The 23,807-nt window shown below is 52.8% G+C and overlaps 1 protein-coding gene across 20 annotated transcripts in view; it reads right to left on the bottom strand.

Annotated features, from left to right (window-relative positions):
• The window catches only part of Tns1 (tensin 1), a 223,137-nt gene that overhangs the window by 121,634 nt on the left and 77,696 nt on the right, over nucleotides 1-23,807 (bottom strand). The window contains exon 1 of one of the 20 annotated variants that reach the window (XM_087904188.1): nucleotides 11,382-11,581. The exons of 15 other annotated variants lie outside the window; for them this stretch is intronic. Coding sequence is in view for 1 of the 5 variants with exons in the window: in XM_087904129.1 (XP_087760255.1) it covers nucleotides 9,524-9,595 (72 nt within the window). In the remaining 4 variants the exon portion in view is untranslated. Of the gene's footprint in view, nucleotides 1-1,435; nucleotides 1,584-4,995; nucleotides 5,175-8,350; nucleotides 8,492-9,523; nucleotides 9,867-11,381; nucleotides 11,582-23,807 lie in introns of those variants that run through there. 4 more of the 20 variants (XM_087904129.1, XM_087904180.1, XM_087904170.1 and 1 more) reach the window with 4 other exon arrangements.

Consider the following 23,807-nt stretch of genomic DNA (forward strand, 5'->3'; position numbering starts at 1 on the left):
GTGAGCCACCATGTGGTTGCTGGGAATTGAACTCGGGACCTTTGGAAGAGCAGGCAATGCTCTTAACCACTGAGCCTTCTCTCCAGCCCCGGCCTTAAACTTCTGATCCTCCTGCCTGTACCTTTCAAGTACTGGGATTACAGGTGTGCACCATTATGCCCAGAGTTTGGTATTACAAAGGTTTAAAACCAGGGTGTCATGCATGCCAGGCAAGTACCAAATGAACCTCATCCCCAGCCTCAGGATGCCAGCCTTGGAGAGGGAGAAACGGTAAACACGGTCACCGCACCCTTCCATCCTCAGGACGACTCCAATTTCAGCAGCACCGAAATGATAAAAAGGTCATCACAAATTTGAAGAAATGTCTTAAATTTCTGTTGATCCTCCAGACTCCCTAAATAGCCTAACGGGGCTGACAGGAAGTCCTTCCCGATGTCTACTTCTCTTTTTTAAAGGCCTTAAAGCTTGCCAAAGCAGGATGAAAGCAAAGCCAGCCTCGTGTTTGTCAGGGGAAATTCCACAGCCTCAGAGTCTATCTGTGAACTTCATGTCTCCTGGACCCTTGAAGGATCATTTTGTCCTGCTCGTAACTCTAAATAGCTCAGCACTAAACTAACCCCGTCACTTGGGAGCAGGTGCTGCTCCCCGGGGTCAGCACACCTTCCATGCTCAGATGCCCTTTGCGAATTCCTGAACACCTCCAAGAGGCCACAAGTGTCCAACTAAAAAGCAAAGGACTGGCTGGACTGCAAGACAGCTGTGGGCTCAGACACCCCTTAACTCCTTCCCTCTCGGCATCCTCACACGTAAAAGGGGCGGATGAGAACTACTCCTCAGTCTGGCTGGGAACAGTTAACGAGACTGTGATCGGGCTGAGGGTGTAGCTCAGCTGTAGCGCATATGCCTTCCCCACCCTGCAAAGTGTGAAGATGAAGTTGACTGAGCTCCCTTCTGTAGGAATGCCTGGGACACAAGGCAACGGGGCCGCTGTGTGCCTCGAGGCTCTCGCTGACACGTCTCCACTCACCGGATTCCCAGCTCCACCCTGTGATGTAAGTCCCACTGCCGGCCCCGTTTTATGGAAGAAACTGAGAAACTGCAGGATGGAGGAAGGGATCGATTCCCGTCTAGCCTGGAAGGATGGCTCAGTGGTCAGAAGTGCTTGCTGCTCTTGCAGAAGACCTGGGTCGGATTCCCAGCACCTACATGGTGGCTCACAACCATCCAGAACTTCAGGATATCTGACAACTTCTTCAGGCCTCCACCATATGCACATATATGTGTACATACACACATGTAGGCAAAATACTAATACATATAAAGCAAAAATAAATAAGCATTTGAAGATCCCATCTACCATCAATCAAAGACAACAATTTCCATCAAAACACTGGTCTAAGATTTCCACCCTTTATGTAGCATAAGCTTCAGTTACCTGAAAGTCATCCCTGCAGAAACATCTGACCCACAGATGGCAGGGACATTAGTGAGCAATGATGAGACTTGCCCAGAACCCCAAAAGCCAGAAGTCCGTAGAGCAGGGCAACCCGGCTTCACGAATCTCCTTTAAGACCATCTGTGGCGAGAGGCAGGAAGCCCTTCTTGCTCCCAATTAGCCAGCAACAGAGACTTGAAGCAGGGCCAGCCCCGAGGCCGGAGCAAGCCTGGCTGCAACCAGCATTGTTTAGCTCTCTGTGACGCATATCCACCCTAGTCATGTTTCCTTGTTCCCGGGAAAAGCGCAGGGATGCACACTGACAGGGAAGCAGGGAAGGAAGGCAGCAACAGAACTGGCTGTTGTTGCTCAGAGAGCAGGCAGGTTGGAGATGAGGAGAGATAGTGCCCACCAGATAGAGACTTTGTGACCCAGAGACACCCACAGACAACACCCTGATAACCACACATGGCTCTCAATGCCCCAGGCTCCACACACTCCGCACCCAGCACACACACCACCACACCACTTTGCCAGATGCAAAATCACTCCCTGGCCCTCTGGCCCCACCCCAAGAACAGGCTCAGGAAGGCACTGCCAACACATCCAGCTGCCTGTGTGACCCGGAGCACGGAGGAGCCGGAGCCAAGTGCGGCGGGAAGCCAGATGTGGGAAAGCGGCAGATGAAAGTGAACCGGAGGTCTGAGAGTCCTTGGAGCACCATCAGGTCTCTGCGACCCCACCCATCCCCAGATATCTAAAGGAACGGGGTCCTCTACTGCAGCCTGAGGCAGTAACGGATTACCCTTAAACTTGAACTTGCTGGTTGCCTCAGCTTTGCCTATCCTGTAAGAACAGAAGGGAGAATGTTGACATGCACACTTACAAACACGTATGCATGGAAGGCTAGAAGGGTCAGAATCGAGCATTGCAAGCAGGCTGGGGCTGACTGGCAGGTAAACAGCTTCAAAAGCATGCAAGCGCCAAAACAGGAACTTCAGTATCGGGATCCACTGTACTGTGATTCTCTTTAACCCACCAGATACAAGCGATTCCCCCTGTTCCGCCGGAAGCCACCTACACTTAAACAAGAGTGCATTGGCCAAGGTTGCACACCCAGGAGGAGATAAATAAGACACAAATCCAGAAGCACCGGACTGCAAACTCTGTGCCCTTCAGCCAGTCCACTGCAAGTCAGATGCAGCTGCTGACCACGCTGAGGAGGGGTGAGAGCCCAGATGGTGGTGGATAGGACTAGTACAGCCGGAATCAGAGGCGGCACATATGGGGGCATAGCCAAGGCTTGGACCCTGCCAGGACCCTTTCCTCAAAATAATAATAATAAAAGAGGTGGAGATGGAGCTTGGGTTCTGAGATTGTGATTCAGCAGCCTTTGGGGAGCATTCCAGTGCTCCAGCCCCACTCTTGGAAGTCTAAGAGCCACCTGCCCTAGAGACACCAAGCCATTACTCACAAGTTACTCACTTTGCCTTGGCATGCAACCCTAGCAAGTCAAACCTCCCACTCTGTTCCCTGAGAGTGGCCATGGAGAAGCCAGAGGATTCATGGTTCCCCTCCCTCTAGCCAGAGCATCCCCACCTGAGTCATAGGGACACACCAGACACTGGTCTGCCCACAGTAACAGCTGCTGCCCTCTGCTCCGTTCCAAGAAACAGATGTCTAAAGGAATGATCACTGTCCCCAGACACAGAACAGCCCAACCCAGGACCAAAAGGGAGCTTCCCAGCATCTCTGCCAGCATCCCAGAGGATGCTGGAAGATACCCGGGAGCCCAGTCTTGACAAGAACAGAAGCCTACATTCAGAAAGCTCCATGGCTGGAAGGAAAAAACTCTGCTAGGCCCAGCTCCTCATTCCACAGATGCTCAGAAAGGGAAATTAAACTGCCCAAAGTTACACAGCGTCAAAGTGGGCAACTAGCGTCCTGACCCCCACTCCTAGCACCCTGAGTTCCTCCATCACCCTCAGCAACACCTCCCGTACCTCAAAGAGGTACAGTCTCCCTAAATCTACTCTCTCTCTCTCTCTCTCTCTCTCTCTCTCTCTCTCTCTCTCTCTCTCTTTTGCAGATCTTGCAAAGTCACTAGGAGAGCTGGAAGCTCAAGCTGACGCCAGAAGCAGGTGTCAGTCTTAAAAGGCAGGAAACAGAGTCCAGGACCTCAGGTTACAGGCTGAAGACCAGGCCCTCTGGCACAAGACAAGGAAGAATTTCAAGAGTCCTGGCTTCCTCCTGCTCACCTCTCCTCCTTCATTCCCACCCCTCCTGACCCCTAACTATCAGGACCCCTCTGCTCCCATATTCTGCTCAGCCACGGAGCTCAAGGGCAACAACTGCCCTGTATGTAGTTGTCTGAGGGATAACTAAACCACTGGAGGAGTTCATCCACCTCTTGGGTTCTCCCATCCCCCTCTAGGCAGCTGCTACCCAGAAGCCCCCTCTCCCAATCTGCTCCCTGCCCTGGCATCAATAGCAGCAGCAGCTATGGTGGCAGAGGTTACAGAGTGTGGAGCAGGCCAGCCACACTTCTCCATTTCTCACATTTCACAGTACAAACAGTAAGCTGTCCATGTTAGCACTTCCTGTCAGAGGTAGCATCAGGATTCAAAGCCAGACGGTACGGCTGCCAAGCCTATGACTTAACCCCAAGGCCGCACCACCTTAGGATAATCCCCACTCCAAGAAATGAAGGCCCCTGAGAGTCCCTCTCCTTCTTCATCATACAGTGCCCCGAGCACTTGTAACTGTGATGTGCTGGCCCCTGGCCTTTGAGACACTCAACATTCCTCCCGGCTTTAAACAGGCCGTCCTGTCCCCACCCTCACCAGCCACTTATGTGGGTGCTGCTGACTTCCAGTAGACCAGACTAAGGGATACTCTTGACCATCCATTTCTTCATTTATTCATTCAACACAGAAGACCTACTGTGTCCTGGGACCCACAGTCAAAGACACCCCCTAAAGGAGCCTCTTGGCCCCTGCAATCCCTGCTCACTCCACCTCACTTCAGCACAGCTCATTAAAAAGGCTTGCTGGGGAGGGCTCCATAGCCAGCAGGCTCCGGTCTCATCTCGGGGCCCAGGAAAACACCAAGAGGACTCCCCAGTCCTAGGGGTGAAGGACACGGGTGCAGAACACAGACAGGTCCTGTTTGGAGCTCATCCCCAGGCCTCCCCGTCCAACCCCTTCCTAAACCACAACCTCATGGTGATGCTCCTATGTAAACTTCCCTCTGCTGCTCCCTACTTTGACTGGGCCCCAGGAAACCTCCCACCCCTTGCCACCCAAGCAAGGCCTCTGGGCTCTCCCCAAAGCCCCTCTTTGTTGTAGTTCCCTCTTGAAATCACATTTACTGTGCCAAGCGTTTTGCGCACAGAATCTTGTTTCAGCTCCCCCACAGCACACAAGGCTGTGCTGGAATGTGTCCCTCATCTTAAGGCTCAGGCACTGAGGCCCGGCCAGTGTCACATAGGGAGTAAGCAGCAGAGCTGGAAGGCACGGGGAGTCATGTTATCCATCCTGACATGCGTGCCTGCCCCATACCTGAACAAGTCCCTCTGTGAAACTCCTCAGCCTTCCAAGTCCATCTCAAAGGGCCTCAGCTTCTCCACCAACTCACGTAAACGGCTTCCAGTGCCCCCTCCTGCAGCATTCTGTAGGGGAGCTGTCTACGCCCCTTTGTCTCCCACTAGAAGGTGTCTCAATGGCCTTTCCAGCCCCATTTCTGGCACCCTGCCTGGCACAGAGTGGATGCCCTAAAAGGCTGTTCCTGTGAAATCAGGATGGCCCCCCAGGCCCAGCTGGATTGGCCCTGACTCCCGGCCTCCTCAGCAGGCTCATGGGCATTGTCGGACCCAAGGAACCCAAACCCAGCAGCCCATCTCCTCCAGACCCAGATGGCAGGCAGGCAGCCAGGGCCCTGGTCTCCTACTCCCCCTCCTTAGCCCAGCCCCTCTCTGCTTCACCAGCTCTGCGATTCTGGGAGTCTCAGCCGGTGATTAGGGCCCTAATCAGGCAGGACTTCCTGCCAGCCACTGCCAGAGGTGGGGGCGGGGCGGGAGAAAAGCAAGGTCAACCCAAGGTGAAGTTGCACAGCCAGGGACACAAGGAGCTACCCCCACCCCCCACTGGCAGATGCCCTTTAGAGGCCTCCAGCACACCTCTCCAACCCTCTGGCAGCTACGTGAGGACACTGAGGCCCAGAGAGGGAAGGGAGTCAGGCCAGCCTGAGCACCATTGGAAGGGAAGAACACCATTCCTGCACTTCCTTGGGCCAGGGTTCCTCAGCCATAGTCCTGTCCCCTGCTGTCACCAACCCCAGCACTGAACCTCAGCCCTCTCCCTGAAGAATGGCTATGGACCAGCTGACAGCCTGGGCTGGTGGAGGATGTGTTCAAGGTGAAGTCCACTTCTCATCTCTCAAGGATCAAAGGTCCAGAGGGGCAGAGGAGGGAAGCCAGAGACAGCCCTCCCAGCGGTCATCAGGACCAGCCTAAGATCATTCTTCCTTCAAAGGAACTCTTGATGCATTTTGCAGCTGCAACTGGGCGGGCCAAGGGTCCGGAAGCCATGTTCACCCCTGACCCAGTGCGGCCTCAGCCTCCTGGGTGGGGAATCACTGGGTAAGAGAGCAAGCCAAAAAGCTGATCCTTGGTGGAGGAATGGCAGAGATACCAGAAAACCTTGGACCCCAAAGAGGGTAGAGATCTGAGAAGGGGAGTGGGAGTGGCTAGGAGACCTACTGACCAATCGGCAAAGCTCTCAGCTCCTGTGTACACACAGGAAGGACTGGGGTGGTTATTCCCACCCCTGACCAACAAGGGACCGAGTTAGATGGTAGCAAGAGGGATGCCAGACTTTCGGAAGCCCCAGAGGAGGGTCTAAACCAGTTTGCAATGGTTACCCTGGATTCCCACTCTAAAACTTAAAACTCCCTATGGCCAAGGTCAAGGATAGCCTGTTTGGAAACAGGTTAGGCCCTTGCCAGGCCTGGGAGGTTTTAATGCAAACAGTGATTGTCTGGAGGGTGGGAAGGGATCCCCGAGGGACTTGTTTACTGGGATAGCAACTTTCTCAGAATTCTTCATAAACACATATCTGCTCTGGCTCTCTGGGGAGACAAGTCTGAGGTCTTGTCAACTCTAGGCCTTCCTCCTAAGGAGGCAAAGTCAGGGAAGAAAGACCCTGCTCTGCTACTAGCACCCCTTAAGGGAAGCCCATGACTCTCTCCATTGTAGGGAAGAGACAACCATGATCAGAGAGAGTGGGGCCAACCACGAGGCAGGCTCTGGAATGAACGACACCCACTAATAAGGACACTTAACCAGTGTTAACTAACAAAGCACTTTGGCTTGTTTTGTTTCGGATGTTTGTTTCTGAGGCAGGGTTTTTATGTATCCCAAGCTGACTTTTGAACTTATTCTACAGTCATTAGATGATCTTTAACCCCTGATCCTCCTGCCTCTACCTCTCCAGGGTTGTCATTACAGGTGTCCCCCACCATGCCAAATGTATGCAGTGCTGGGGAAAGAACCCAGAGTTCTGTGCAGGCTAGGCGACCATGCCACCAGCTGACCCGCACCCCATACTGCAAAGCCATTCAACCTCTACGCTCGTGCCATGATGCAAATACTACTGTCCCATTCTAGAGAGAAAACTAAGGCTCTGAGAGGCCCAATCTCGTCAAGACCACACGACTGGTAGGTAGGAACAGTTGCCATACATAGGTCACCAGTAGGCTGGCTCCAGCCTCTTGCCCTCCCTCTGCCTTGCTCTACACTTTAAGGGAAAAAAGCAGCATTGTGTGTAGGCTTACAGATCTTCAGGAGGCCTGTCCCAAACCCTCAGTCCTCCAGCCTCAGTTGGCACCAAAAGCATCACCTGGGAAGCAAAAGACATTACACAGCCAGGGAGCAGCAATGCAGCTAGGGAACAGACCTACAGGTGAGAGCAAGGGACACTTGCAGCAAATGAGCCTCACATTCACTCCAAGAGACTAGGAAGGTCCCAGGAGGTAGTTTCCAGTGGCAGGGGCTGGAGAGCTGGCTCACAGGGGAACTCCTGTAGCTCTCAGCTGATCAGATCCCTGGATCCACTCTTCTGCGCAAGTCCATGACCTACCCGGTGCTCAGGCCTGAGCTGCAAGCTCAAAGCCCTAAAAAGGCAGGGAACACACAGCCCAGCGGAGCCCTGCAGGAGGAAGGGCCAGTGACTGTCCCAGTCCCCTCCCATGACAGGTCCAACTCCCTCAAAGAAACCAAGGTGAGGACAAGAAGGGATGTGGCCAAGAATCAGCTACCCTAGAGACTCCAGCTGCCAGCACAGGGTGTCCATGGAGGCAGCCCAGCCTTCAATGCTGGCATCCTTGCCACCCCCACCATTCCTTTCCCAGCTGGCTTATGCCCACACCTCTACATGCCTAATAGCTCTGGAAAGCTAAAAGCCAGCCAGCCAGCCAGCCAGGGAGCCAGAGGCCTCGGGGGATAATGCTGGGGACAAAGTGGAAGCCTGTCCCTCCCCAGTATCTAAAAACAACCGTCTCCCTCCCCCACCATCATCAGGCAGGCTCCCTTCTGATTTGCTTTGTTTTGTTGGGGGCAGGAGGCATGGTGGTGGGGGGGGGGGAGATCTTCTGACAAATCTCTATCCCGAAAACCTCAGTTTCCCTTTCTAGGGTTAGGAAAACGTAAGTGAGAGGCAACAATGAACAACCCGCAGCTCAGTTTAGGCCCTCACATTCCTCCCCTGCTCTCCCTCATCACTAGGTCCCTTTCATCCAGAGGAAAAAATGCCCTGATTAAGAAGCCTCCCCTACCTCCTGGATGTAGACAGGGATAAAAGTTAGAAAATGAGAAGGACTTCCCCTTCAGAGGAAGCCAGGAGGGTGAGAGCTACTGACCTGGTTGGAGGCAGAGAGCCCTGTACAGTGACCTCAGACTCTGGGTCCATGCTCAGGAGCAAAAGGGCCACAGACATCCATAGAATGGATTGTAGGGAGAGGCAAACTGAGGCAGGCAAGCTGAGCTAGAACGGATGGAGTCCGGGGAGGGTACTAACCCCAAGGGAAGCCATCAGGACACGGACACACACACACACACACACACACACACACACACACACACACACGCTTCCCAGTAGGAAGCCACACCCCCAGCATTGAGTTGGGGAAGTTTCAACCTCTGTTGCCTCTCCTTCCCAGGGAAAACAGGTTTGAAGAGGCCACAGGGAGGTCACCTGTTCCTCTCCTACCCCTCTGAGAGTCTCTTGAGGACAACAAATGCCCTTGGCCTTTTCCCCACCCCCACCTCTACCCCTGTACACACCGGCTATTACACAAGCCACTTAGTGAAGGCTTGATAACCGTAAAGGATCTGTAAAGAGGGAAACGGAGGCCCGTCCCTGGGTTCTCCTGAATCATAGAGTCTGGCATTGCTCTCGGGCTGCTCAGGGCAGGCTCTCAGAATGCCCGACATGGAAACCAGTCCTTGACCTGTGACATGGCCGGGCAGTGGTGGCGCACCTAATCCCAGCACTCAGGAGGCAGAGGCGGCGGATCTCTGTGAGTTCGAGAACAGCCTGGTCTACAAGAGCTAGTTCCAGGACAGGCTCCCAAGCTACAGAGGAAACTCTGTCTCGAAAAAACAAAACAAAACAAAATAAAACAAAAACAAAAAAAAAAAGAACCAAAGACCTGTGATGCATGCCATCCTCTTCCCCTTACAGTGTGTCATATGGCCCTAAGTTCTGTCCAGCCTTCGAGGAGTTAAACACAGGGCCAGAGTGGCCATCAGGAAGCACCTCACCACAGCAGCAGTGAAGTAAGCAATTGGGGGCAGACTGGTGGGCAGTTGGTCTGCTATGGGTGCCAGGGAGAGGCATATATGCAAGGGCTTTTTATTCCCTAGTGTGGTCAGAGAGGACGACCCTGTAAGTCCCCACCCATGCCCGAAGCCTGAAGCCACAACTCTGACCCCCTCATTCCCAGCCCCCATTCCAGAGTCAGAGAACTCCCCAACCCTAAGAATCCCAGGACCTCAGCATCCCCAGAGATTTCAAAGGTCATCTTTCTCACCACATGGCAGCGCAGGACTCCTTCGACAGTGTCCAGCTTGTCTGAACTGCTCCCCTGCGACAGGCCGCTCATTACCTTACACCAAAGCCCATCCTCGCTCTGACCAGGGAGAACCTCTGGACGCTCTTGGTTCGACCCTCATTCTTCCAAGGCAAATCTCCAACCCCACCCTTTCCTTGCTCCCTGAATGAAGCCCATCAATGCTGGGTGCCCCCAGAACAGCGGCCTTCTCCCTGGTCTCCCAGGTGCCTCATCTCAGCCCACTCCCCATGGCTATAGCCCCACACTGAGTTCTCTTCGCAGGCTCTAACGGAGGTAAGTTATGAAGTATGGGCGAGGGCTAGGAGAAGAGGGCCAGAAGTTCAAGGCCAGGACTTGGGGAGTTAGAAAGATTCCTAGGCTATCTCCTACACCACCCAAGAATCCTCAATTTCAAATCAAAGTCCAGCCCCTCACCCACTCACTCCTTCCCTTGCCCCTCCCCTCAACTCCTTCTCCATTGACCGTGTTGGGAATCCAGTGTTGGGGGGGGGGGGGGGTTCTACCACCTGAACGGCTCTCCCACCCTATTTTGGGCCAGAGCCATTAGGGCTAAGGGTCCTTCGGCTGTAGTAAGCTTTGGGTCTTGGGGAAAAACTGGGGTCTGGGAGACAAGAGCTGCCGGCCAGCTGGCAAGGGCATGAAGTGCTGGAGGCCAAGTCTGAGCCACAATGGTCCCCACCCCACCTCCAGGCAGCTTCAGGAAGGGAAAAGGGCCCTCCCTCCCACCTCCCACGCCACCTCTGCTAGGCCACACAGAAAGGGCTTCCAAGAGAGAAGCCTCGGGTCCCCAATCATCGGAACCCCACTTTCCAGTGTCCCTCCTGTTCCCACCACAACTGCCTTCCTGACCTCATGATCCTGGAAACTTCCCCAACCAGTAACCATCCTGTCCCCTAACCCTGTCCCACGCCCCTGCTAAGAGCCCAGCCAAGAGCCCAGCAGGCTTCTCTGCCCACCCCACCCCAAGTCGCCCCCTTTTAGTCTCTTCTACTAGGACACAGGCCAGCCTTAAAACATCTGGGCAGGCAACACTGGCCCTGGTCCTGAGGTTAGCTGTGGGTGGCTTCTTTAAGCTTAGTAAGGGGTAGCAGGCAAGGACCAGTGCAGGGGGACCCTGTGTGTTCATTAACCACCTGGATTAGACATTTCTGCCCAGAGGGGTGAGGAAGGAATGAGCCTACTGGCTGGGGGAGGGGCAAGGGGCACACATGCCAGGCTGTGCCCATGTCAAGGGAGCATGGGGCCCATGCAGAGAGGACAAATTGATGCTAGAGCTTTTAACTTTAACCCTCTGCATCCAGACCCTCCCCTGCACACAGATCTTGGGGGGCAGAGAAAGAGCCCCCAAAGAGAGGAAGGAACCCCAAAGAAGTTCTAGCCACTAGCAGGGAAAAGACTCATGCTCTCTCCCAGTCTTCTGCCTACCAGACCCTGCCATGAGCAGAAGAGACCCCCTCCTCCTTTACCTCTTTGCCTCTTGTGGTAAGTGGTCCCTCCCCGCTCCCTGCCATATAAAGCCTTATTAACGCCAGCAACTTAGCTGCACACAAAACTCTTCCTGGAGCTGGCTCAGCGCTCCCAGGGACAGCCGCGCCCCAGACATCCCTGGAGGACCTGGGGGAACATCTGACAGCTCCGAGGCTGACAAGTTGGGCCCCCAGGAGCTAGTTTAGCCTAGAAGTGTGACAGGGGAGGGGTTGACCGCACCTTCCCCAAGTTCAGGAGAACGTGACACATCAGTGCGTGCAGACTGCTGGGCTGTTTGTATCCCCTGCACCTTTGCTCATTCACACACCCACTGACTGCATCCGCTCACCTTTCCAACAGAGGAGCCACTGGGTGGCAGGCCAGGGCGGTGGGCAGTAGCAGGGCGGGTGGCGGGGCTGGCAGGAAGCTGGTGGCTCCTGGGGAGGCGGTGAGTGAGCTTGCCCAACAGGACAGAGGTAGCAGAGCCAGTCCCAAGGCCGCTGCTGTGAGCGAGTGAGCGCTCCCAGGGCGCTGCCGGCTCCCTCCCGGGCGGGCAAAAGCGAGCGAGCGGGCGGGCGGCCTGGGGCACCGCCTCCTTCCCGGAGTCAGCGCGTCGCCCCCCACCGCCGCCTCCTTTAACCCCTGCTACGCTCCGCTGCACAAACTATACTCCACCAGGCCCCAGGCCCCGAACCACACTGCACCTGGGTAGGCCAGCTGTCCAGCAGGTCTCTGGGGAACAGACCAGAGGGCTTAGCAAACAAGGGTGCGAAGGGACAGGTAAGAATCAAGATACTAAGAAGTCGAGGAGCCCATAGAAAAGACTCAGCTGTGGAGTAGAGGCCAAAGGGTTACGGAGTAATGAGGAGGAGGAGGAGAATACACACACACACACACACACACACACACACACACACACACACACAACCTCTGAAACCTGCTTTTTCCTTGGCTGTCAAATGTGGCATGATAATCTCTACTTTTTTCCTGGAGTGAATTAGGACACACATGACCCTGTACTCAAAAGTCACTGGAGCAGAGTTCCAGATCACAAAATGCATGCTTTCACTCTCTTTAGAATGCATCCAAAAAAGTAAGATGATGGGGCCGGGAGGTGGTAATCCCAGAACTTGAGAGGCAGAGAGACAGGCTTGAGAGTTCGAGGCCAGCTTGGTTTCAGCACAACCAAGGCTACACAGTGACCCCGACTCAAAAAAAAAAAAAAAGGATGATGGAGATGTCATACAATCATATCTTTACCCTGGGCACTGTTTTCAGGGCTCCTGGTGGACACCAAGACTGTGGATAATCAGATCCCTTATGTGAAAGGGCAGAGAATCAGATCCCTTATGTGAAAGGGCAGAGTTTGCACAAAGTGTTTACACAGAATTTAGGCACAGATTCCTGTATGGCTGATTTACAAATACAATCTCATCCAGCCTAGGCTGTGCCGGAGTAGCTGTTTAACTAAGTCTGGCCTTGGTCTTTCCATCTTTCTGCTTCCACCCTCCGTGCTGGGATTACAAGCAGGGGCTACCATGTGGTGCTAGGACTTGAACCCAGGAACTCCTGCATGCTAGGCAAGTTCTATCCAGTTGAGCCACATGCATAGCTGCTCCGCTCCTGTTTGCTTTCAATCCCCGCTAGAACTTTTGTAAAATCTAGTACTGTATAAACACTCTCTGTAAGTAATAGCTTGCTGAGCCGTTTAAGGGAGAATGACCACACTATGAAGTCCGTTCTTGTTCAGGACAGTCACAGGTTTCTTCCCAGATAGTTTCAATCAGCACCTATTCATTCTGTGAACCAGAACTCACCAGTTTGGAGGGCTAATGATATGCCAAAACGTTTGCTGAATCTAGACAGTCCACCATACAATCATTCCAACTTTCTGTGTCTATAAAATGTGTTTATACTAAAAATAATAAAGAAGAAAGCACTTAAAATGTTTGGATCAATGTATAAATAATGATAGAAGCAGACAGGCGTTTCCTGAAAAACGTAATGGTCACTTTTTTTTCTTTTCTTCTTTTGAGGCTGAATCCTACATGTAGCCCTGGCTGGAACTTGCTACAGACAAGGCTGACCTCGAACTCACAGAGATCCTCCCGCCTCTGCTCCTGCCCCTGCCCAAGTGCTAAGGATAGATAGCTTATGTTGTCAACTTGACACAATCTAGAATCACCTGGAAGAGGTCCTCAATGAAGGACTGTCTACATCAGGTTAGCCTAGAAGCATATCTGTGGGGATTGTCCTAATTAAGCTCACTGGTGTGGGAAGACCCCGCTTACCGTGGGTGACACCATTCCTAGGCGGGAATTCCTGGACTGCGTAGGAAAGGAGAAATCAACGGAGCCGACCGAGTACAAGCAACCAGGCAAGCAAGGATACGTGCATTTGCTTCTCTCTGCTCTTGACTCACAATGTGATGCGGCCAGCTGTTTGAGGTCCCCACCCCCACTGATGATGGGCCCCTCTTTCTCCCTTAGGCTGATTTTTGTTAGGGTATTCTTCGCAATAACAGAATTGAAAGTAGGACAGAAGCGGACAGCCACTTGTCACACAGCCTCCTCAGGCGGGACACTTGAAGAAGAATCTACCGCCATTCACTCTGCTATCACAGCTAAGGACAGGTGCTTGACCGTGGTTAGGGGACAGGACCTGTCAGAGGCCAGGCAGGACAGCCAATACCAGAGAGGAACTTGAACCTGGGCCTGCTAATTCGGACCCCAAGCCCTCCATGGCACGCGTGAAGGGTTCATGCCTTGCACATCCGAGCTAGTCGCCCACATCCCTGGGCCTCAGTTTCCTCTGATGCGCATAAATTTACATCCAAAGGACTTTGTGATGTATTTATCCATTCAGCCAAATCCTCCCGCAGGCAGGCTTCAGTTAACGCCAGGAGTAGAAGTGCAGGGGCTCAAAGAGAGGAACAAGGCTGCAGATCAGCTGAGGTCAGAGCCACAAGGACCAGCTAATACCCTGGTAAGAAGAAAACCTCTTGGGAAAAGAAGAGGAGTGGTTCCTTTAAAACATATATGGGAAGATCGTCACCCTTTCCCCACGCCCTCTCTCCTTTCTCCGGAGAAGACAACCCCACTACACTGGCCCATATAGAAATGGAGTTCAAGTCCCCACCCCTCCAGTCCCAGCACGTCAGAACCCACAACCCCTCAGTGGCATCAGTCCATCCACTGGTGTATATATGCTGTCCAGGGATGACAAACACAAATTATAAACTCCATGGGGACACTGGCTAAAGCCTCCTCACCAGGCCCAAACCAAGTCTCCCACTCACTGCCTTCGCTCTGGGTCAAAGGTGATCTTAGGTCCCTTCAGTCTGCTTAATTCCTATTTCCTACCAACACCCAGACTAAGGGACCCCTCTGGAGCCTGGACATCCCCATCCAGTTAAGGAATTAGAAGATTCCATGTCAGCTCCAGCTCTTTTGTCCCCTCCCTTCATGGGTTAAGTAACATACCAGAAACACGGAGCCCCTCTTAGCTCACGTCCCAAAAGCTCCTTTATACCCATAACACAGTCTCCCGACTGACATCATTCACTGGCTCCCAGCGTCAAGTGGGACCCCAGCTCTCCTTCAGACAGTTTCAAGAGCTCTGAGCCCTCAAACCTTTTCTCTTTCCATCCTTCAACTTTGACTTCCGTACCTTTCTCACCTAACTGTTTCTTCTCCCTGCTAGCATTCAAACACCACCGAACTTACCACTTTCTCCTCCCTCAACCTCACGGCTTGAGTGGGAACTCCATGCCGTGACCCCTCACTTCTGGCTGGAAGCTAGCCAGTGATGTCAAACCTGAGCAGCTCCAGGGTACCCTTTTAGTGACCTCCAGTGCAGTTTCTTTTGTGAACTGTCGTTTGTTTTGCAGACAGGGTCTCATAAAGTGCAAGCTGGCTTCAAATCTGCTATGCAGCCAGAGATAATCATCAGTTTCTGATCCTTCTGCTGCAACCCCTTGAATGCTGAACTCCAGGCGTGCACCACCCCACGTGGTTACACAGTGTGGTGCTCAAACCCAAGCAAACCCTCATGCATGGTGGGTAAGCACTCAGTCAACGGGGCCACATGCCTGCCCTTCAGTGCAGTTTCTACGGCCACTCATATAGGGACCTTGCCATTCTGAATTCTGAACAGGACCCTCTTTGAGAAGAGAGAGATTGAACCCTGACCTTCATGGCAGCTCTTCAATAGCCTTCTCCAGGTCCCACTGGTTCTGTTTGTCTTCTGGCCCTACCTAACTATAAGAAATTCAAACCTTTATCAGGGATAGGGTGTCTGGGATGAAAACAGTGACGTGAGAGGCAGCCCAGGGGAAGAAGGTGACACACCAAAGGCCTTCAGGGAGCGCTTTCATCAGTAGTGAGCAACCACTTGAGAGGCAGCCACAAGGCTGGAGAGTGAGGTAGATAATTGGCAGGGACCTGGGGCCTCTAGGGTCACTGTGAGGAACTGCTCTTGGGTCTCCCCACATCTGCGCTCCTATGATCAGAGAGAATGCAAGATGCATAGCAGCAACTGGGCAGTAGTGGTGCACACCTTTAGTCCCAGCACTCAGGAGGCAGAGGCAGGCAGAGCTCTGAGTTCAAGACCACCTTGGTCTAAAGAGTATGTTCCAGGACAGCCAAAGCTACACAGAGAAAGCATTTCTTGAAAAACCAACAAAAGCCAAACGGATGCTATTATCACTTAGAAAAAAATTCCCATCCTCCAAGAAGGACCCAAGCTTTCACATGCTGCCCTGCTAGACAGGCCTCCTCCGGACCCGCCACATTTGTGCCTGTTCCTCCCAGGTGTTGAGCGAGGACAGGCCAATTTGTATTTTCCCATTCCTTTCTCTACTTTATCCAACACCCAGCTCAAACATAGTGCAGTCTTGGTGAATGTGAAATGAATGGACCACAGAGAGATGCCCTGATGGGTGGCTGTTCGTAAATGGGCAAAAGGGACACTTGAAACCATCGAAGCGTGGCACAGCTCTCCGACAAGATAACTGGGCAAACGTTTATTTCCGAAGCTGCACAGCTGCGGCAAGACCGAGTCTGCGAGGATGTAGGAAGCATCACATTGATACCCAGAGGCCCCAGATGCCTCCTGCCCTCCCCCAGGTCTGCAGCAGCATAGGGGCCCCTCTGAAACGCCCGCTCTCCTCCAGATATCCAAGCCTTTGGAGGTTTCACTCTCTACCTCTGCCCAGTGGTGGCCCTTCTTTCCCAGACTGCCTGCTTCCATACCTGAGTGGAACCTCGAACTCGGAGAGTCCCTAGGAATATGCCAGAGGAAGTCAAGGAGCTGGAAGGCTTCTACGGAAAAAACGGCCTTCTTCCTGATTTTCAGGAGCTTTCTGAAAAAGCCTACTTGTCCCTTCTTTCCTTCCCCATTGCTTCTTCAAACTGCCTAGGTCTTCCCTGCCTCCCTTCCTCTAGGCCCTGACAACCAAGGTTCCCAGGGTTTCCCAGCCCTCCCTCCTCAAGCCAGTCTTGCCCTTTCCCTCCTCCCTCCCTCACATCCCCAAGCCTGGATTGCACATCTGGTTCCAGTTGTGGTCAGTCCATTCAGGGGCAGGCCTGGAGGTTTCTCATAAAACTGAATAATAACCAGTGTTGGAGCCCCGTGGAGTTGGGGGGAAGGGAGAGCAGGAGGCTAACCATGAAGGCAGAGACAGGGTGATAGTGGAAGTTAGGAGACCAGACCCCAAGAAGGAGCTGGCAGTGCCTGGCACCTAGCAGGGCCCACAGGACGCTTGTTCCTGAAGACAGACCATAGAAAGATATGGCAGGGAAGCTGGGAACCGAGAAAGGGGTACAAAGAGGGGGGTCACAGAGAACCAGAGGAGAAAGGGGGCAGAGCTGTGGGTGAAGCAACAGAAAAGTCATTGAGAAGGGCAGGGAGAAATGAATGCCCCATGTCAGACCAGGTGCTGAAACAGCCACTTCCATAGGAAGAAGAGGGGACAAGGGGACAGAACAGGGGACAAAGGACCACAAGAAGCAAAGAAAGTCCAATGACAGAGACAGGACACTGATGGGTCAAGACCCAGTGTGCTGGATGCAGTGTCCTGGCCTCACAGCCCCAAGCCCACAATGGTGGGTCCTCCCGCAACTGTCTTCACATCTTCCTTCATGGCACTTTAATCAGCATCTAGTGACCGTCTATAGGGAGGCTCTCCCTGGCCCCACACAAACACCATGAATTTCTAAAGGCCCAAGGAAGTCTGGGAAGTGATTAGGATCCTTTCTGGTCCTAGACCTGAGCTCGGAGCCCTTCTATAGGATCAGCCAGCATTTGAGCACAGCCCTGTCACCCCAGAGCACAACTGGGAACTCTAGAGGAACTCCATCTGTGACACACACACCCAACATCCTCGGGGTCAGATCAAATGCCCTATAAGAAAGAGCACCTTCAACATCTTCCCATGATGGGGAAGTCACCCGTTCTTGCACCTGAGCCCCGCTCTGCTCCATCTCGGACTCTGAGGGGGCAGGGACCAGCATGCAGGTCCCAGAGGGAGGGCACACTTGGGTATAGCTATTTGTCCCTCGAGGAACGTGGGGAAAGAGACTGCTCTGGGCTCTGACTTATCAAAAGCTCAGCTGGCTGCAAGCCAGACCCCAGGATCACCCTCCACATCAGTCACTGTGCATCTGAGCTGTGCCCCTCCCGCTGCAGCTAAGAAAGTCTGGACTGTCTCCCAGGAGGCTTTCACCGGTGTCACCCCTGAGAGACGTCCTGCCAGGGCCCCTGTAGAGGTAACCCCTGAAGCCACATCCATACTGCTGTCCCCGAGAGTCTCTTTCTTTCTTCTTCCCTTCCAGATGCTCCTGAGAGCCAGCAACCAGCTGTATTTGTGACTTATTTACACATATTTGCATCACCTCCGGGAATTACACTCGGTGGGGGGACTGTCCTAGTCTCCGGTGGACAGCATGGTCAGGAGATACACTGGGAAAGCAGCCTGCCAACTGTTCTTCCCCAATACATAGATAGTGTGCCCCTCCCTTAAGACTGCTTCAGTTTCCAGTCAGGAGAAGCACTTGGATCCAGAAGCCTTAGGGCCCAGGGTAAGTGAAGACTTTGTACCTCCCAGCTACAGCCTTCTCACCAGCTACAGCTCTGATGGCCTCTAAAGCCCCCTAGATGTTCTTGGGAGCACAGTCCCAAGCAGGCATTAGTCCTTGGCAGAAGTCACTGCATATAAACCCCTGGTCTCCCCTGAGAAATTTACCTTTAAAGCTGGGGGAGTCCTCAGGGGCTTCCCTATCTGTAGAACAGGATTCCTCATGGGTATCCCCTCCCCCTCTTTTCTTTCCCTTCTAACAAAGTCTCTTGCCTGAACCTGGATTCTTTTAGGGAGCCTAAGACCCCCCCCCCTCCTTCACAGAACCATACAACTCCTAACCCCAAAGTCTAAGGAAGCCGGACGACATGGGTGGAGACTCCCAGCTCCAGGAAGGTGTCGGTGGAATCACCGTGACATTCTTGGAGAAGGGAAGCCCAATGGATTCCTAGCCAGCACAGGGTGCTGATTAATAGATCAATGTCAACTTCCTGACTTGCCAAAGGGCTCTGTCCTCTGCCCTGGCTTGTTCAACATACTTATCAGTAATGAGACGGAGATGTGGGAGGGACGTGCAAGGGGCGGGAGGAGAGAAGGGCTAAGACAGCAAACTGAATGAAAACTTTACACACGAAACTGACTTTACACATGGGTCAGAACTCGTAAGGGAACTTCTCTCTTGGGCTACTGTCCTCAACAATGACTCAAAATAACAAACATTAACAATAATTCAGTCCAGGGAAATTTCAAGATTTAAGGCAAAGAGAAGTTCGATTTTGCTAGCAGTATGATAATGGCTGTCCAGGAAGAAAAATATGGCATTTAGTTCGAAGGAAACGGAAGCTCCACATACTCCGTGTTAATCAGACACCAGCGGAAAGTCGGGCTCTCCTTTATGCCCTTGTGCTCTTATCTGACAGATATTTATTAGAGTCACCAATGTCTCTAAAGATTATCTGATGGATACAGGCACATGGACCCCATTTTTATTTTAGAAGACAAAGAATAGATGACTGCGCAGAATCAAGTATGTACAGAAGGCCTTGTGAAAGGTGGCCAGAGAGGTCCCCGCCTACTACAACCTCCCGTCTCCACCCAATATCTGGGAACCCCTGGGAACCTGGACCCAGTCCCCACTGACTGCCCAAGAGGCATAAAGGAAAAGGAGCAGCAGCTACAAAGGGGACAGAGCTGTGGGCAGTGGCCGCTGGGGAGTGTGCTGGCCACACCACAAACTGACCTTTGGCAAGGCTGGCAGTTGAGCAGAAGGGAGGGGAGGTGGTCCAGATGGTGGCTGAGCACTTGGCTGGCACATACCGTCCCAAGTAAGCCATGGCACTAGCCAACTGGCCTCTCACCTTCAGGGCTACCACTGGTCCTTTCTCAGTAGCCCTGTGGGAATTGGCCCCGGCTGGATACCTGTGTCCAAAGTCTGAGCTTGCCCGCTGGCCCCAGTCCAAGCCCTTGGTGACTCTCCCTCATTCTCTCTCCCTTCCCCTGTCCCCTCCCGGCTCATCTCTGCTGGCTTTTATGGCCTTCAGCATCCTCACTTTCACACATGATCCCCTTCCCCTCATCCCACGCTTCCTATCACAACCTGACTCGCATCCCTCCAGGGCTCTACCCAAGACCTTGTTCCAGGCTGGATGGTCAAAGCTGCAGCAGTGTTTTAGTGATATCTCAGTTGTAGGCCTTGCGAGAGCTGGGGGTTTCCCTCCTGAGGACTCTGTTTGGGATTACACTACACAAAACAGATAGTAAGTAACGTTTCCTCCATCCTGAACTAGGATACCAGCCCTTCTAACATGGCAGAACCAGGGAAACCTGGCCCTGGTCTGACAGTGGAGGGCAAAGCCCAGGTTTGGATATCGCACGGACTGCCTCTAAAGCCTGCCTACCTATTTAGGGGCTGTGTGACTCCAAGAGGGTTACTTAATGGTTTTGAGCACTGAGTGTAGGGTCTGGGATAAAGCAGTCCCCAATAAATGTTAGCTCTCTCTACATCCTCCCCTTTCACAGACACTAATCACCACCCTTACCCAGGAACCATGACTCGGGTGTGTATGTGTGTGTGAGGTGTGAATGTGTGTGTGTGTATGTGTATACATAGTTCATATAAATGGTAGAGAGAGAGAGAGAGAGAGAGAGAGAGAGAGAGAGAGAGAGAGAGACCCAGTTTAATGAATGCTCAAATGTAACAAGTGCTTTTCAGATGTCTTAGTTCATTGTTACTCATTCATCTCAAGCCTCTCAACAGACCTTTGGGGCCTGGGCGTGACAGTAACCAGTTTTCCAAGACTTGGGAGGTTGAGGCAGGAGGATCATGAATCTGAAGCCAAGCTAGGCTACATATTGAGACCCAGCAACACTACCAAAATGATAGGGACTGACTGGTGTATTTCCTGTCCAGTGCAGGACCCTCTTTGGCCCAGCAGAAGCTCAAACAGCCTCTGCTTGCCCACAGCATCCAAACCTATCCTCCCCTCAACACGGCTCCAATGGGTGCAAACCTGCCTTGCTCTGCTCTAGAGAACAAAATCCCTGCAAAACTTCACCAGAAGCCACACCTTTGCACACACATGTACGCTGTCTCCCAGGATAGTTCTTCCACAGGTTGGGTATCCCTCCTCAGTTTCCTTAATTTCTGGATCTTCCCACACTCCTGTGCTCAGCTGTGCCTCTGGTTTGAACCTGCTCCAGTTAACCCTCGTTCATTCCTTCATTCTTCACAGACTCTGAGAGCTGCTTGTGGAAGCTCAGGTCACCAGGCAAAGCCAGAGAGAGCCACGGTCGTCAAGGCAAACTTGGTCTTAAAGGCAAGAGACCCTAGAGAAACAGATACACAGAAACCAAGCCCCACACAATAGCACAAGTGAACCCATGAGAGACAGTGCAGCTCACAGTCCCAGGGTGGCTAAAGGATGCTGGGGCCCCAGGACCAGCACATTCCCGCCTTCTGCAAGAGAACCAGAATGCAGCTGGGCAGGAGAGGCAAAGGGACGGCAGCTGGAGTCCCTCGTCTGGGTGCTCCTCCCCAGGGACCCTGTGGGTGATCGCTTCTTGGAACATTGTGTTCAGGCTGTGAGTCTTGGCTGGAGTAGTCCCCCCTGGCACATCTCCAATTGCCTGTTTAATAATGTACAGCCAACCAGCCATTAACTGCACATTAAAAAAAAAAAAGTCAGTGGTTGTTGGTTTTGTTGGTTTGTTTTTGGGGGGTGTTTTGTTTTGTTTTGTCTTTCTCCCTTCTTCTGGACAGTTAGTAGTGATTATGAAAATATGTTTTCAGGGACGGGCTGGCATCCAGAGCCACTGAGACCTCACCTGCTTCTGCCCTTCCCCACCTGAACCCACCGTGCCCAGGCACCAAAGTACCTGCTCCACCTCCACAGTGCTAGTGACACCCTGGTCTGCTCCCTGGAGACAAAACGTGGGAAGTTCTGGCAGGGTTGAGTCAGGACAGAGGAGCCGGACTCAGAGGGGGGTCCAGTGCTTCCGAGGAATTCCAGAACTGTCTGGTCAGAGCTAGGAGCAGAAGGCAGGAGTTGGCAGATCCAAGCCCCACCAGGTGTGAAGAGCTAGATGACCAAGTTCTTGTGGCCTGGCCTGGGGAAGGGAGCAGGAATATTGGGGTCCTCTCCTTGGGTCCTTCTCCGGGGCAGCAGCTCTGTTCTCTGTTTGAGATATAACCCACAGTGGATCCAAGGCTAGGAGGAAGACAGAACCAGTGCCAAAGCTTCAGGGAAAGCTGTGTGCTGCACAAGAAGGATCTAGGCTGTTGCACCCTTGAGCCTGGGAAAAACCTGCCAAGATGCCCTTCCTTCCCCAAGCTAGCATATTACTGCTACTCTGAAACCTGAGCAAGATAGTATAACATGGCACACAACAGCCAAGAGTAGAGTCAGGTCCTTGTAGCTCTACTCTGGTCTCCTCACAACCCTCAGCCATCAGACCTCATGTCTCCCCTGGACTTTTGTTTCCTTGCTATAAAGGGTCCCTTACCCTGCCCAGGAATCCCTGCCAGGAAGTAAAAGCTGGGGGTCTAGAACCACGGTAGTGATAGAGACGATAGAGTACTGATAGGGGTGATGGTGATGGTGGAGACGGAGGTGGTGGTGGAGGTGGAGATGGAGGTGGAGATGAGATAGAGGTGGAGGTGGAGATGGAGGTGGAGGTGGAGATGGAGGTAGAGATGAGATGGAGGTGGAGGTGGAGATGGAGGTGATGATGGAGGTGGAGGTGATGATGGAGGTGACGAAGGAGACAGAGGTGGTAGTAATGATGACAGAGATGGTGGTTGGTGACGGTGGTACTGTGACATCATTCTGAAGCTTTGAATGTGTTCCACACACTACATTTTCTAGACTTTTCCCAGTCAGTCTATCAAGTAAGAACTGTGGCCATCACCATGATACCGATGAAGAAGGTGAATCTGGGCAGGTGAATTCACTCACCAAAGTCATAAACATAACCTAAGGTCTGACACAGACAGACCTTAGGTCAGGGTGACATCAGGGCTTTTTTCTTTTTCTTTTCCTTTTTTTTTTTTTTTAGCTTTGTGTTCTTTTTGAAACTGACTCTCGTGTAGCTGAGGCTAGCCATGAACTCACTCTCTCACTGAGGATGATCTTGAACTAATGACCCAGCCTCTCATCACTAGGCCCTGTGGAGCCCCCAAACCATACACTTTTATACACACACACACACACACACACACACACACACACACACACACTTTGTGGCATGCATGCAAGCATAAATACCCACATACTACATACAGTACACACATTGAAACTCATGTACACACATACCTGCACACAGAGGTGTGGTAAAAACATGTTCACATACACATTCATGCTCATACACAAAGGCATGGCATGCACGGTGTCTGTCACAATGGCAGGCATGCCCTCACAAGCACATGTGCACACAGACACGTACACAGGAACCATACACACATGCAGACCCAGACTCACACTCCACCTCTGCACACATACTTGCTGGCACCCAAGCATGCCTGAGAGTTTTGTCCACAATGGCTGGCCAGGCACAAGCACCCACAGGCTGTCTGGGCAGGCAGAGCCGGACAGGTGTCCAACATGCCCCCAGGGGCTTATTCCTAGGCAAGAAGGCTGCCGGCTAATAATACCACAGTGCATTCCTGGCCGAGATAAGCAGCCCCAAGCATCCCCGGCACGTTCCAGCCTCGATGTCTCACCCCTGTGGATTCCACCCACCCGCAGCGCTGTCCTGGGGCTGCACAGGAGCCGGCGCCAGGACACAGACGTCTTGGCAAGGGCCTGCCACAAATCCTCTTGGCTCCTTTCTCACCAGGGTCCCTGATGAACCTGCCCAGGATAGGTTCCCCTCACAGACACCCATGCAGGGAAGGAGGGAAGAGACCTGCATTCATAGTGAGGAGAGGGCTATGGAAGCCAACCTGTCCCCCACAGTCTACTGATACCCTATTATACCACCTCCAGTGCCAGGGCAGAAGCCACGCCCCCATAGGGTTATCATATTTATGCCATGTTCTCCTCACCACAGCCTAATGCCACCATTGTTATTACAGCCATTCCTCTCGTGAGAGTGAAGGAAGGGACCCAGATTTTCCCCAGGCCTTCCAACTTCTCAGCCTGTCTCCTCCATGATCTCAATCTTCGTTCCCTCTTGGTCACTCTTAACAGACTGAGCAAGTGA

This window comes from Myodes glareolus, chromosome 1 (assembly GCF_982192425.1).
Source record: "Myodes glareolus chromosome 1, mMyoGla1.1, whole genome shotgun sequence".
In the NCBI taxonomy this organism is placed as follows: domain Eukaryota; kingdom Metazoa; phylum Chordata; class Mammalia; order Rodentia; family Cricetidae; genus Myodes; species Myodes glareolus.